Here is a 15,189-nt window from a genome sequence, read left to right on the forward strand (position 1 = left end):
GCACCATGTAGAAGAATAGACAGGGTTTCAAGGTCATGATCACTTGAAAGATTTAATATTTATGCAGAGGAAAAAACAAAACAAAACAAAACAACAACAAAAACATTTAGTTTGATTGGAGCTTTTTGGTATCAAAGGTGCAACTTGGATCAAACAAGAAAGAAAATGGTTATCATGTTTTGTTTCTTTCCTAACTGATCTTTAGAGAGAAATCTTCCCTGAAAATGTCATTTGGACACTGATTTAGTTTGACTAATTTAGGTATCTTGCTCTTGGAAGACAAACCAGTTTTCCTTGTTTCCCCGTGTAATATATGTAGAAGAGCAGTTGCCTTGGAATTTAATCCACCCCACTTCAGTGGGTTACCTAACCTATTCACCTTGAATATAGGATGTAAGGCGTTCAGAGAGTTAGCTTGGAGGTTGCATTATCATTCCGCAGACCAAAAACTATATAGGCAAAAAAGTCAGGCAAACTTAAAGTCAAAAAAAAAAAAAAAGGAAGAAAAAAAGGTGTTGAGGGTGGGTGTGATGATGAAAAAGCTGACGGGCCCTTACATTCAGAGGCAGCAATTAGCTCTACCATAGTAAATTCCAGGCATATGGCATGGCAACTTTCGCACCATCTTACATGATTTAAAACGGTTCTCACAAATGTTCGTCTCACTGTAACTGTGAAAAATCTCCTGTTTTCTCAGGAATAAAACTGCTCCAGTATCTTGCCCTGACAAGTGATGCTTCAAAAAATGCCCCCCCCCCCCAATCCAGTTAAGGCAATAATGTGTGTTTAATGCAAGAGAACAACAATTAGAGTATTTTTGACTGAAAAGAACTCAGTTAAGCTGCCAGAAATGTCAAAAGTTCCTCGCTACCCTGACACTTACGTAATTGTTCTGTGAACACCCACACACCGGAATAGACCTACTCCACCAAAAATTGCAGGGCTGACTCACTAAGCGTTCCTCTACGTATCCGAGGGCCTAACCATCTAGGATACATCATCCATAGCGTAATTCTAATGTGATTTCCCTGATTCAATAAGTTGCAGTTCACTCAGGAAAAAAAAAAAAAAGGATAAAAAGGATCATCCATTTCTTGCCCAACCATAATGGGAAGAAACATCCAAGAACAGCAGTGTTGTGGGGCAGAGTGGAGAGGGAGCACTCCACTGCTGTGCTGCATCCTGGTCCTTTTTCTCTGCATGCTTGGGTCTTATTTGATATCTCTCTCATTCAAATTCCGATGTGATCCAGAAAACTTTGACTCCTCTGATCTGATGGGACTGCCATATGAAATGAAGCAGACTGATGCAAAATGGGACTGAAAGAAAAACAAAACAAAACAAAAAGCATTTATAACAGACACTGAAGAAAACCATTAAGAGAGAACAGGGAGGCTCCAACGTGTCACTGGAAAGCACAGGAAAGACATCTGTACAGCAACCTCTTGTCAGTACTCGAAGAGGCATTTAGCTGCACAGTTTAGCCAGAATGGGAAGCTTTGTAAAAATAGTTTATATTTCACAGCTACACTACAAACCTGTTCAGGGAAAGTAGTAATTTAATACAATTTACCTTTGTGGTATGCTGGTGGCACCGTGCACCAACTGAGGAAGATGAGCTGTGACCACAAGCAGCACTGTGATCATCACGCCGTACTGCTCTGACACACTAAGCGACGACCTGGTATTTAGACGGGCCAGTTCTACCACAACGTCTTCATTGATATCTAAGCACAGTAAAGCCAAGGTGAAAACCAGCAGGAATTCTCTTGTCAACATTTGCAGAAATTACACTTGTACACACCCAATCTTCAAGGTATGTTGTATATTGCAAAGCTCTTAAATGCTGGATCAGGGATGCAGAAATAACTACCATACCCATTGTGGTGGTTTTACCGTGCTAGGCAGCTGAACACCACAACCGCTTTCTCACTCCCCCTCCTCAGATGAGGAGGGGAAGAAGTCAAGGAAAGAACAACTCATGGGTTGAGATAAGGATAATTTAATTAAAAAGAATATATATATTTATATATATATATTATTAAGGAAATATTATTATTAACTAAACAATTCAACTAAAGGGAAAAAAGGGAAAGGGGAAGAGGGAGGGGGAAAGGGAATAACAAAACAAAACAAGTAAAGGCTATGTGGAAGTGCAGAGGAAAGAAATTACTCTCTACTTCCCACAAATGAGCGATGCTTGACCATATCCTTGAAGCAGGGCCTCAACGCACGTAGCCGGTGTTCGGGAGGAGGACAGACGTTTTCGCAATGAGAGCCCACCCCTCCGCTCTTCTTCCTTTTTCCACCTTTTATTGCTGAGTGTGACATCATATGGTATGGAATATCCCTTTGCGTGGTTTAGGTCAGCTGCCCTGGTGATGTTTCTCTCTCACTTTTTTGCCCACCCCCTAGGAGGGTTAGAGAGAGTCCTGATGCTGTGCCAGCACTGCTCAGAAGCAGACAAAACACTGGTGTGATACCACTGCTGTTCTAGCTACAAGTGCAGAGTGCAGCACTGTATGGGCTGCTGCAGGGAAAGTTAACATCCCAGCCAGACCCAGTACACCCATTTCTGTCCATACTTTGAGATGTATGCCTTTTAGAAGGGCTATAAACATATACTTTCATAGCAACATGCACAGCCCAGTACTGCCCTAGACATTTTAAGTGCTGCTCCATGTTTAGGGCATTATCCTATCCCCATTTGTTCTATCTACAAATTCTTTCTACTGTTTTCCCTCTTCCACCAACCAAGATCTCTCAAGCTTCCAGATAAAAAGAAATTAGCAGGTGGATCTGTGGGAATTAGGAGGTGCAGTGACCCCTTGAGACCACTATTTAGCAGTTTTTCTTTTATCTCCCACTACTTACTTGGGAGTGGGGGAGAAATATATCAGACTACACCAGAAAGCTGGACTCTTCCACCTCAGGACACAAACATGCATGGACCAGTCACATGCTGTCCCCTTCATGCCAACAACAACACTGGTGCTGCAAATTCTGCATGTGATTAGAGCCTTTTTTTTAATCAAGTAAGATGTTTTAGCACCCAGGTCAGACCACTAGTTTGGTGCTTCCCCTCAATAAATTTTACCAAACTGCATTTGGCAGCAGCAGGTCATCCAGGGAACACCCAGCCCCAGCGATAGGGAAATTCTTGTCTTGGTCGGTGCATTCACCCCATTTGGTGCAGGTCCTGCCTGGCCTGGGAGAAGTCCCCATGGGGGTTACATCTGCGAAAAGTAAAGCAGACATGCTAAATGGGGGCTGCAGGTGCCAGGACATATATCTATCCACTTGCTACCCCTGTGACATCCTGGAGCCAAACTGTGTGCTCGGCTCCATCAGGTCCCCAGGACACATTCCAATGGCCATATAAAAAACAGGCAGCGGAAATTGAATTGTTCATGCCTGGGTTAGGCTCCTAATTGCCTCTCTTTGGAACCAGAACATGAGATAGCTGAGCTGCGTTTCTTTTCCTGAATGTGCCTGTCCCAGGATGAAGATCTTTTTCTTATGTAATTTGCTGTCCCTGCTCTGCTCTCTGCACAGTTGATTTAACCTGCACTGTGCAAAGTGCCTGTTTACTCCTTTCACAGTCTAGAACAAGCCTTCAGTCATCCCAGGGGCAGGCTTTATTCCCACGGTCAGAGCAAGTGGCTGGAGAGAGACGTGGGATCGGGGACCTTGCAAGCGGGGAGGAAAATAAATCTTTAGAGTTGGGAACAGAGAGTTGCTTTCTACGCTTGCTTGATGCTGTTGGGTTTGCTTCCTTGTGGGATGAGTGAACTGGATGAAAATGGGACTGTGCTAGTGCAGCAATACGCTGTAGCCATAGCACTAATGCTTCCCCAGGTAAGCCCATGTGCTAGTGCCTAATAAAGACTTCCAAGCACATCAAAATGGGCTGCACTAAAGAGATTATAGCATTTTCTCAGCAGCCTCATCTGTTGTGATGTGTGTGCCTGGTATAGCATGACATGGGCTGCCCCTGAATAGCAGGCAACGTCAGAGATAAACACACTGACACACAGAACAGGGGAACACTTTGGACACTACTGAACTCTTTGGTATTGGCAGAGGAATAATACAAGCATGTTGTTGGCTCTGTACAAACCACGGGATATTCCTGCACAGCAGATCAGGATTTTTGAATAGGAGTTGCTGTTTCCCTCTGCACAGGTAACAGAATCATACAAATCTGGATTCCAACTTATAAGCTAATTTATTTATTTCTTACTGCTACCAAATTTAAGGGCATATCAAAATTTTCTCTCAGTCACTGCCCTAGTATCCCTTTTAGATCTTAGTCTGCTTCTCTTTCTCTTTTGCCTCCTTTATACAGTTCACATTTTTTATTTGAAAGCTTTCAAATTAGCATGTAATTATTTATAAGAAAAGTATGGACACATAGCCTTCTGTTCTCTTCATGTCTATTGTTTCCAAGGCAGAGCTACCCACCTGTGCCATGTTTCTGTGGCCAGCAGAATGTAAACCATTATGAAGTGGTACACAGCTGAATGCCACCAAACCTGCCACTAAAGGCAGTACCCAGTGGGAAGTACAAAGGGAAAAAAAAAAGAGATTGGAGTGCTGGCTTGTGTGCCTGGCCAATTCCCTGTGTGAGCCTGGTGAAATGCGTGCCTTGTACTGCCCTCCTGCAAGCTTAGTTTTATCCTCTAAGAAAGGAGAGCCCTACAGCCATTAGAGATCTGCTGTCAAATAAAACTGCTCACCTTTACACGCCCTGTGGAACAATTTGAGGAACTCAGGTATGAGCTACATTCAGATGGAAACTTTTACTTTGTCCTAGAATTCAAAAGAAAACAAAATCTCTTGAATAAATGCATTTCTGTAGTAGCTGTTAAGTATTTTAAAGCACCATTCCTAAGTAATTGCTAATTACATTACTTTATTACAAGGCACAATTAAATATGTGCTTGAGGTCATCCAGCTATTTGCTGTTTAAAGGAAAGCACTTGAGTCAAAAGGATTTCCTAAATGGAGTCATTCAGTGTTTTATTTCTCCAACTTCAGGAATTATTTTAGATGTGAATAATTGGACATTGAATAATCAGATAAATAGCATTTCCATAAATTGTTTGTGCTTTGCATAAAACAAGTAAAATGCTTTATAGGGCACTTTTGTTCTCCCTTTGCGGCACCCTGCACTAACCGCTTTTGCACCAAAGGCACTCTATTTTATGGCCGGTTTAGTCTACCGGTGATTTGTGTATTTCTATGTTCAAATAGATCATTCACACAAGCCAACACAGACAGGCTGCTAATTCTCACTTCCACTGATATTAAAAGAAACTGGGAGAGGGATTTGCAGGCAAACCTAGAGGCAAGACTCGTGGCTTCAAAGTTAGGCACTTAAGCGCCTAACTTCAGTAAGGGCTGGTTATGCTAGGTTCCATTTAGAGGCAGGGGAAGGAACCAAGGAGCTCCATAGCACAATTTGTCCTGTTTGAAGAACCTCTGACAGTGATTATTAAGAGAGAGATCTTGTTAAAAGGGGAACAGCTAACTTTTGACATCTGAAGCTGAATGGCTGGCATCACGGGCTGGTTGAGACAAGGCTGACAGTCAAGAGCCTCAAAATTAATGGCTAACTGACCCGTTAGCTGTGAAATATTTCCATTCACTTCCCAAGCACCTGCATACCCAGCATCGAGTTGAGTTACAACTCAACCAAAATCCTGATGCCAGCATGTTTTATGCTCCCTGGCCGCCTCCAGCAGGCAATCTCAGAGCGTACTTCACGTGCCTGACATAAAGCAGTGCCAAGGCTCTGCCATTTTGATTCAGGTCATCAGCGGGATGTGGAAAACCAAGGCTGGACCCCCTGCTATCTTAAATATATATTTATGCAACGTGGGAAAGGTCTGACCAAAGAGACAGAAAAGCCTTTCCTATTTCTTTTTCCTGCATTTTCCTATAGAAAGACAGGCTCTTGTCAAATTCTGCTCAAAACATATGGAAGAGAGGTATGAACCTGCATCTTTAGAGGAAGAAAGCACTTAACAAAAGAAAAAACACTTTCTCATTCTTGGTGTCTAGTTCAAGAAGAAACTTCACCAGCACTTAGCCTCCTGCGGATGCCCCTGCACCACTGCCTCAGCATCCCAGGCTGTGAAGTGTCTCACAGGGGCCCAGCCGGCCCAGTTTCAAAATGTCATAGATACCTGCCTTCTTTGGTACATCTCTCTCCCATTACACTATGTAGAAATCCTGTCTGCCTAATTCAGGGCAGATTTTCTGTTACAAGGAAAAACATGAAGGAATTGGGCTAGGCAACACTGAACTCTAATCTCCACCCTCCACTCTTGTCTCCATCTCTGGTCAAGAAAAGCTCAGGCTATGGAGATTTGGGCGTCTACACATGCTAAGAATGAGTAGGTCTCTGGTCCAAAAGTCAGCAAAATGGGCTTTTTGCAATAAATATGCTTTGAGCTGGGCTGAAGAGGTTTCATTCACAGCCAGGGAGATAGGGAAAAAAAAAAAAAATAACAAAACAAAACAAGCAAACAAAAACAAAGACAAAAATTGCAAGCTTCAAAAGCTCTCTCTTCCTATGGCTGTATAAATGAGGGGGTCATAGTGAATGGGTATAGGCTCTTCTCACTGCCTGGGTACTATAAAAACTTCTGGAAGTTGAAGGAAAAGTGACCTGGTGATGCTTGGGCTGTAGATCTGGTCTTTGATAAAGCACCAAATGGTAGCATGGTCCACTCCTGCACACTCTCAGGGACCGATGGGACAACATGGTTCAGCCAGAGAGAGGGACAGTGAGGGCACACATGCATGCAAACACAAAGACAGCAAAGTACAATGGAGCTTTCACTCTCCTCCAGTGATCTTCAGCCGGGGGTGCAGAGGGAGGTCCTGGCACAGAGAGTGTCCTTTCTGTTTCACTTGTTTCACTCTGCTGCAGAGCAGGATCTCCTGCCTGTCTCTCAGCTCAGCAAACACCACCCCCAAACTGTTGCCATGCAGAGAGCTAGCAATAGCCATCCTCACAGCAAGTCTCTGCCCCCAGATCCTCCTGGGAAATATAACTCTCCGAGCGTGCTTCATCTAAATTTTTATTGCCTTCATATACTTAACCTTAACATTCATAACATTTCAATCAGATCTGACAGTATTAATGATGAAAATCTCTTTAAATACTATCATTATTTATTGCTGGATTACTATGAGGCAGGTATCTCAATGGGTTTGATAAACTGCTTGCATAATATGTTGCTTTCAGTTAAAATGTTGAATGACTAAGATTTTTATTTTAAACCACTGCCATAAAACGTCACTGAAAATGCCCTGAAGATGATAATCAGAACGTATTTTCTTCCTAAAATATTTTAGTCATCAGAGAGGCAAGTTTACCTTTTATGAATATGGAAGTATTTGATGGAAATAATTTGGGGTTTGTTGTCTTCTTCAAATCCAGCCTCTGAAAATGTGCTGAAGTTTTTCTTTGCATCTGCATTAAAAAAAAAAAATAATCAATGTACAATGTAAGCCTGAAAAAACATGTAAATTAATAACAATGAGGACAACAAGGAACAAATTGTATTTATCATCGTGTCAAGCTTGCAGGGACTTGTCACAATGTTCTGCTGAATTTGTCCCAGTCTCTAACTCTCAGGTCACACTCACCATTGTTTTACGTGACTTCTGCTTTTCTGCTAAGTTTACCTTTTTTTTTTTTTTTTTTTTTTTTGTCATTTGAGGATTCTTCTGACCTTGGCTACTGTTGGGATGCAGATTATCAGAGAAAATACACATTAATGGCATAAATGAGTAAGGAGAAATGTTTAACATAGCTGTAAGACAAGCGCTGCAATACACTGCACCTGAAGAGAGAAACACCTCTCTTTTAGGCCCTATTAAGAGGGTTTGAGAATTTCCATTGCAGTTGCTCATGCTTTGAAGAATTTCCATTTCCAGACCTTCCATTTCTTGAGCCTGAAAGCCTCGGTGAAACTGAGGTTTGGGTTTTATTATTTTGTAAAAATTGAAGTTGATCTGTTATACTGGAGAAGAAAGATAAAGCATAACCATGGTATCAATTTCAAGGGAAAAGGTAGGACTTAAAATTATGATCTGATTATTTATTTAGCATGAGACTGTGCTATTTGCCATACTGATAAAAAGAAACCGATGGTGCCAGCTCCAAAGAGTTTGCTGTCCTGCCTGAGCCCTTGCCCGGGTGAGAACAAAAGGCTTAGTTATAGCAGAGAGAGGAAAAAAAAATCAAAATCATAATAAAATACACGAAGGCTCCTGCTTTGATCTGTCACGATTCTGAAGGTTTAGACAGTGTGCCTTGAAATACAGAGCTGAGCAGGGGACGCACCTGGCAGCACCGGCCTGGAAACCCATTAAGGAGAGAGGGCAGGGCCGTGGTGGGCACGGTGCCCCTGACAATTTGTGGGACAAAGTGGGCGGGGTGCACGTGTCCTGTGTCCCGCATCCCCCTGGCCAAATCCCCCCGTGCAGGGGCAGCACCGAATTTATGTAACACTGAAGCCCCGCTCCCAAGCCTTCGAAACAAGCAGCAAGCGAGGATCCTGTCCAAGTCCCTGCTGGGGCGGCTGCCGCTGGTGCCACCTGGGTGTCAGCCTGTCCTGACCCTGCAGCGGGTGCCGTGCCAGCTCCCTCAGCATCACGGGGGCCTTCTGCGGGGGGCGCGGGGCTGCCCAGCAGCCGCTCGCTACCTGAGGAGCCTCCTCCAGCCGCGGCTAAAAATAACTGCCCGGCAGCGCAGCAGCGACGGGACCGGCCTCACCGGAACGATATTCCTCCGGGGCAGACGCCGCCGGCAGCGGGATTAGCCTTGAGGCTTCTCCCGGTTTATTTTCGCTCCTGGCTTTTCGCTCAGCCGCGCGCTAAAGCCGCACCTCGCAGCCGCCCCGCCCGGCCTCCGGCCGCCCCCGCTCCCCGCTCCGCCGCCCCCGGCGCCGCTCCTCCCGCCCCCCCCCCCCGACTCCGGCTCCCCCGGCGCCGCTCCGCCGGGCCCCGTTCCCGCAGCCCCCCCGCCGCGGGGCCGCAGCCTCCTTCCGCCCGCCGCGGGGACAGCGGGGGGGCGACGGGCGGCGGCGGGGGGCTCCACCCGGGGACGTGTGTGTGCGGGGGGGCTGCAGGGTTAACGGCGGCGGGGATCCCGTGGGGATCAGCTGAGGACAGGGCGCCCCCCCGGGGGGGAGCTGGGCTGGGGGGGCGGTTGGGGGCGATGGGGGGACACACGGCCGGCTCCCCGCAGACTGGGGGCTCCGAGGGAAGGCGCGGAGGGGGGCAGGAGGGGCAGGAGGGTGCCCCCCCGGGTCCGTCTTGCTGGGAGCAGGGGCAGGGCCTCGCCCCCTCACCTGCCCCCGCGGCCTCCGCCCGCCGCGCCGCGGCCGCCGCTTGTTTGCACTCGGCTTATCCGGAGCGGAAATTCCTTTCCGTTTTTGTGAATGACAAACTCATTACCGATTCATCACCGCGACCTGTTCCAGCCGGCCCGTCGCCGCGGCAACAGGCCCCTTCCGCGCGCCCCCATTGGCTGCGCCGCCCGACGTCCCCATTGAGCGCGCCGCCGCCGGGCCCATTGAGGCGCGCTGCGCGGGGAGCGCTGCGGGAGGCGCCCGCCGGCACGGCACGGGGCTGGGCACGGCACGGGCACGGGGCTGCGGGACCCAGGGACAGAGGGAAGGGAGAGCTGCTCCCGCGCCCAGCGGGGCAGCTCGGCTCGGCGGCACTTTAATTGGATTTCATTCACGAGGGGAGGAGGAAAAGCCCGAGGGCTCTCGGGCTGCAGCGGCGATTAGGCAGGTTCATTCAGGGATTCATTGAGAAAAAAAAAAAAAAAAAAAAAAAAAAAGAAGAGGAGAGCAGAGCGGGCAGACTGGCAGCGCGCACCCAGCCGCACACGCTCGCACCCGCCGGGGCTGCTGCGCCCTCCCCGGGGCTCCGCCGGCGCCCGGCGCGGGGGAGGTGGCGCGGGGGGGCTGCGTGATTCATTTCCCTGGGGCGGGGGGAGATAAGTTGTGGCGAGGCAGAGGGCTGCCGCCGCCCGCCGCCAGCCAGCCGCATGCCCCTGTGAGAGAGAGGGGCGCTTCCAGAGCCTGCTCCGCGCCCCCCGTCCTTCCTCATGCTAGATACGCTCAGACCCGTCCCTTTCGCGTCGGAAATGGCGATTAGTAAATCCGTGGCGTGGCTGAACGAGCAGCTGGAGATGGGCAATGAGCGGCTGCTGCTGATGGACTGCCGGCCGCAGGAGTTGTACGAGTCGTCCCACATCGAGTCGGCCATCAACGTGGCCATCCCCGGCATCATGCTGCGGCGCCTGCAGAAGGGCAACCTGCCCCTGCGTTCCCTCGTCGCCAGCAGCGAGGAGGACCGGGAGCGTTTCGCCCGCCGGTGCGGCACCGACACGGTGGTGCTGTACGACGAGCACAGCCGCGACTGGAACGAGAACACGGGCGGCGAGTCCGTGCTGGGGCTGCTCCTCAAGCGCCTCAAAGACGAAGGCTGCAAGGCGTTCTATCTGGAAGGTGAGCGAGGGGGGCCGGGGAAGAGAGCCCCCCGAAGCTGGAGCAGCGGGGCAGGGGTGGGGGGCAGCGCCCGCAGCGACCCCCGGGCCCCGCAGGCTGGCGGGGGCTGTCCCTTTGCGTCCCCCCCAGCGCCCCTCTCCTCGCTTTGCTTAAGGACACCTGGGAGGCTGGGGTCGCTGCAGCAGCCACGGGAGGACGGGGCGAGAGGGGACCCTGGCAGGAGCCGGGCAGGACGGCAGGAGGTGCCGCCTGGCCGTCCCCGAGAGGTCTCCGCGGGGCGAAGCGGCTCTGGGCTTTAATCGCGGCCGCCTGGAGCCCCCCCGCCGCCGCAGCGGGCGATTTTGCTAAAACCTTCCTTTAGGTTAGTCCGTCTGCATGGCCGTGTGGCGTTTTCCTCTTTTTTTTACCCGGGGCTCGAGGAGGTGGGAAACAGATGTCCCTTTGCAGGCAGAGCTGTACTTGCTTGCAGTCTCATATCAGGTTGCATTTTTTTTTTTTTTTTTTCGCTTTGCTTTTCTCCTTAGGTGGTTTCAGCAAGTTCCAGGCCGAGTTTGCCCTGCACTGCGAAACTAACCTAGACAGCTCGTGTAGCAGCAGCTCTCCTCCTCTGCCAGTCCTGGGCTTAGGAGGGCTCCGAATCAGCTCCGATTCCTCATCAGACATTGAATCTGACATTGACAGAGACCCCAATAGTGCCACCGACTCGGATGGCAGCCCTCTCTCCAACAACCAGCCTTCCTTCCCGGTGGAGATTTTACCCTACCTCTACTTAGGCTGTGCCAAGGACTCCACGAATCTGGACGTTTTAGAAGAGTTTGGCATAAAATACATTTTGAATGTTACCCCCAACCTGCCTAATCTCTTTGAAAACGCCGGCGAGTTCAAGTACAAGCAGATCCCGATCTCTGACCACTGGAGCCAAAATCTGTCTCAGTTCTTCCCTGAGGCCATCTCCTTCATAGGTGAGACACGGTTATTTGCTAACAGATGCATAGCAAGCAGCAGAAGTCAATTTCTTTTGCAGAATTCAAAAGAGATTTGGGGTGAGGAGAGGTAGTAGCATTTCTCACAGTATCTGGGGTATTCCCCGCTTTCTGTTTTTTTAAAATTAATCATTATTTATTTAAAGCTGGCTTAAGTTGAGAGGTGTGTGCTGTTTGCAGGTTTATTGAGAGGTGTGAGCGACATTTGCAGGTAGCAAATGCCTACGTAGTTTGGCTGGCTGTGGAAAACCTCCCTGAGGCATTTGTGTGGAAGCTGGGGGCTGAACAATGCGCAGGATGGGGCATATCTTGAAATTTCTTCGTAGGGGAGAGGGAGCAGGCAAATGAGCCTGGGGTTGGTGGCTTTATGTGTCCGTCCCCCCCTTTTTTTCCTTTTTTTTTTTTTTTTCCTTTCTCCTCTTGAGGCTACTGGAGAGCGGTGTAATGAAAAGAAATGTTCTGGGAAGCTAACTTTAGCTTTTAAATGCAAGTTACTCATAACCGGTATCCCTGGCAAATGTATAGTCAGGGCTTTAATTAATCTCGTGGTAATAATGATATACCTCTCGGTCTCGATGCCTCAGCTAGGCAGCCCTTCGCCGTTATCCGGCAGCTTTGGAAACGCTTCCCCCAGGGCTCGAGGGGTCCTCGTTCACGTTTGCACTTTGAGGGGGGGAACACACCGACTAAAATCGCCCCGCTCGGGGTGCGGTGGGGTGGGCATTGCATTATCTGTTGGGAAACTGTGCTGTAATCCGGTTGAATGATACCGGTAATAGTGGAGAATGTAGGTAATCTGAGCCCAGCAGGAAGAAATGTGGGCTGGAAGCCACAAAGAAACTAATCTCCAGGCATTGTAATGCATTTCCTATTACAAAGGAACCCATTTTCAACCAATGTTGACATCCTGTTCCTCCTAATGGGCTGTCCCCTGTGACTTCCCTCATTCTTTTAAAATGCCTGAATACCTCCATTGTTAGCTGCACAACAGTTGGAGAATAATTTAATAGACCTTTGCAGTCTGCTGGTCTGTATAAAAGGCATTCAGTGACATATTGCAGGATTTCCATGCTGGGGCGAGGGGACTAAGAATTTAAAGCAAATCTCCAAGGAAAAGAGTGCCTTTTAAAACTGACTTCTAAAACAGTGTCATGCGGTGTATCCTGCTCCCTTTGTCTCCTTAGTTTTCACAGCTCTTGGACTCCTGTACATATGCTTAGGGGGGTGGATTCGCCTCCTGTCCTGGTTTTAAGCTGGTGAAGTTAACTCTTGCCTTGCCCCACCAGTCATTGAGATCAGAATTGCCCTTTCTTCCTGCCCGATACTAATCTTGTTTGTGCTGTGAGATCAGTTACCAACCCTCTGTCTTATGTGTCCTTCTCTGCCTCTTTGTCTCCGTGCAGATGAAGCACGGGGGAAGAACTGCGGCGTCCTGGTGCATTGCTTAGCAGGGATCAGTCGCTCGGTCACAGTGACAGTGGCCTACCTCATGCAGAAGCTCAACTTGTCCATGAACGATGCCTATGACATCGTCAAGATGAAGAAGTCCAACATTTCTCCCAACTTCAACTTCATGGGTCAGCTGCTGGACTTTGAGCGGACCCTGGGGCTGAGCAGCCCCTGTGACAATCGCGTGCCCAACCAGCAGCTGTACTTCACCACCCCTTCCAACCAGAACGTCTTCCAGGTGGATTCCCTGCAGTCCACGTGAGTGCCCGTGGCCTCCCTTCTTCTGTCCGTCTCATGGGATCATTCCTTACTGGTTTCTCTTCGGCAGCGATCAAGAAGACGCAGCTTTCTCTTTTTCTGGCCTGCGGTACCAGGCAGCGGTTGCTGGCGCAGGCCAGGAAAGGTTATGCGGTATGGAGCGGGCGGCTGCGACGGGAGGGACAGTGCTGAGCTCTCCGGGATGCCCGCGGCGGGCTCGTGGGCGCTCGCCGCCTCCCAGCGGGGCAGGGTGAGGCTGGACGGGGCCAAGCACATGCTCCCCGGGGACCGGAGCTGCCCCGCTCCCCTCTGCGCTTTTGGATCTGCGGCGTACACTTCTGTCTTCAGTGAAGACTGGTTATCTTGTTTGTTTGTTGGTTGGTTTTGATTTAGAGGAGCCAAAGAAAGAGATTTCAGCTTAGTGTATTTGGAGTACTTGTTTGCCAGGAGCTCAGTAGTATTCTACTTGATCAATGTAAATATTTAATCTTGAGTCGATTTGCAATTTTTTTTTTGAATTCACATGTATTCAAGAGATCAATCCAAGGGACATCTATGTCTTTGTTCTCTTCATAAACTCTGCTTTATTTGTTTGTTCTTTTTTTTTTTTTAATGATTATTATTGCAAAGAATATATTTGCAGCATGCTTAATTTTATGGTTCAACTGAAGCAAGCTTTCCATGGGGGAGAAACGGCAATGGTGAGAAGTTTGTGAGCAAGTACAGTCTCTTCAGTCTCTTCTTTCATATATTTTTCTTTCCCTTGTGGTGATTTTTTTTTTCTCACACTCTTGATGTAGTTTCCACATGATATATATATTTTTAAAACTAAATTAATTTTTTTGCCTTACCTTTTGTAAATAGATCATCTGGGAGGAGATCTGTCTTTGAATGGGAAAGATTTTTGATCACTTTTTAAAACTTTCAGATGTGCTAAAACAGTGCATTACCTCTGTACAAATTCTTCAGGGAGCTTCACCTCAAATGCAATATTTTGCGTCTTTTTCATTCTTTTCTTTTTTTTTTTTGTATAAAACTGGAAGTATGTGCGAACATTTGTACCTGTGTGTACGCACAGTGAACCTGCACACGATTGCCAATAAGGGAGAGTAATTCACATTGTAAAAGTTTTAAGATGGAATTTATTATAAGAATGTAAAACCTTAAATTATTAATAAATAACTATTTTTGGCTATTGAGAACCTGCCTCATTTATTCCCCCTTTCCCCTCTGTGGGTGTGGTTAATGGCACATACACATATGGTTCTGTTTAAAGGTAATGATTGTTTTCAACAGCTTTTGTACAGCCCCTCATACAATAAAGCCTTGCTTTTCCCCTTGGTCCACTGCTGCTTAAATTAATAAACAGCGCACATACGGGGCTCCTGCCTTTGGTGAAGGGAGGACTTTGAAAGGCTTTAGGTTAATCACAAAATATTCCAGCATCCCTTTGCAACCCCAGGGATGCACCTGACCCTGGGGCATAAGGATTTTTTTATTTTTATTTTCTGTTTATTAGATCAAGGAGCTGCTGCTTTCTGGGTTTATTTACAAATGTTGGCCACTCTATTACAGATGACAGGAGATGGGATTGTGCTCTCCTTATCTGTCCGGCAGGAACTCATTTCTGAGAAACCCATAAACACTTTGCAGCCAGTGTAAGATTTTCTGTCACTGCTTAGCCACACTGCTATTTAGCACGTGCAGCCAAGGAGGAAAAGTCTCTACGTACCTGTAGTCACCTCACGTCCTCTTAGGAGGGAAAAGGGGGATTCTTGCGATTGCAAAACTTCCTGCTGCAATGTACTAACATCCTTCCTAAGGAGAAGTGGCCCACGGTAGGGTGGTGCCAAAACCCATGTGCAGTGCAAGGGAGGTGGACGGCTCCTCCAGCTTGGGCTGTCAGCTGGGGTTCTGCACAGCTCCTGGCAGCCAGAGCACATTTCATGTAATTTTAG

General features: G+C 48.0%; 1 protein-coding gene and 1 long non-coding RNA gene across 2 annotated transcripts; one reads left to right on the forward strand and one right to left on the reverse strand.

The window, feature by feature from the left end:
• Positions 1-3,134: 3,134 nt before the first annotated feature.
• LOC118173243 lies at positions 3,135-9,106 on the reverse strand. The gene is made up of 3 exons (XR_004754094.1): positions 7,390-9,106; positions 4,740-4,812; positions 3,135-3,236 (listed from the first exon to the last, which is right to left on the reverse strand). It is a non-coding gene; the product is annotated as an uncharacterized LOC118173243 (long non-coding RNA).
• A 435-nt stretch (positions 9,107-9,541) lies between these two features.
• On the forward strand, positions 9,542-14,433 carry DUSP6 (dual specificity phosphatase 6). The gene is made up of 3 exons (XM_035337636.1): positions 9,542-10,541; positions 11,066-11,503; positions 12,928-14,433. Exons 1-3 carry the CDS (start codon positions 10,139-10,141, stop codon positions 13,233-13,235), a joined length of 1,149 nt encoding a protein of 382 aa, XP_035193527.1. The 5' UTR covers positions 9,542-10,138; the 3' UTR covers positions 13,236-14,433.
• The last annotated feature ends 756 nt before the right edge of the window (positions 14,434-15,189 follow it).

The sequence above is a fragment of the Oxyura jamaicensis genome, chromosome 1 (assembly GCF_011077185.1).
Source record: "Oxyura jamaicensis isolate SHBP4307 breed ruddy duck chromosome 1, BPBGC_Ojam_1.0, whole genome shotgun sequence".
Taxonomy (NCBI): Eukaryota; Metazoa; Chordata; class Aves; order Anseriformes; family Anatidae; genus Oxyura; species Oxyura jamaicensis.

Coding starts and splice junctions, on each gene's coding strand:
- DUSP6 (XM_035337636.1), top strand. CDS start 10,139: ATGCTAGATACGCTCAGACCCGTCCCTTTCGCGTCGGAAATGGCGATT. Junction 10,542..11,065: donor CAAGGCGTTCTATCTGGAAG/GTGAGCGAGGGG, acceptor TTTTCTCCTTAG/GTGGTTTCAGCAAGTTCCAG. Junction 11,504..12,927: donor TGAGGCCATCTCCTTCATAG/GTGAGACACGGT, acceptor GTCTCCGTGCAG/ATGAAGCACGGGGGAAGAAC.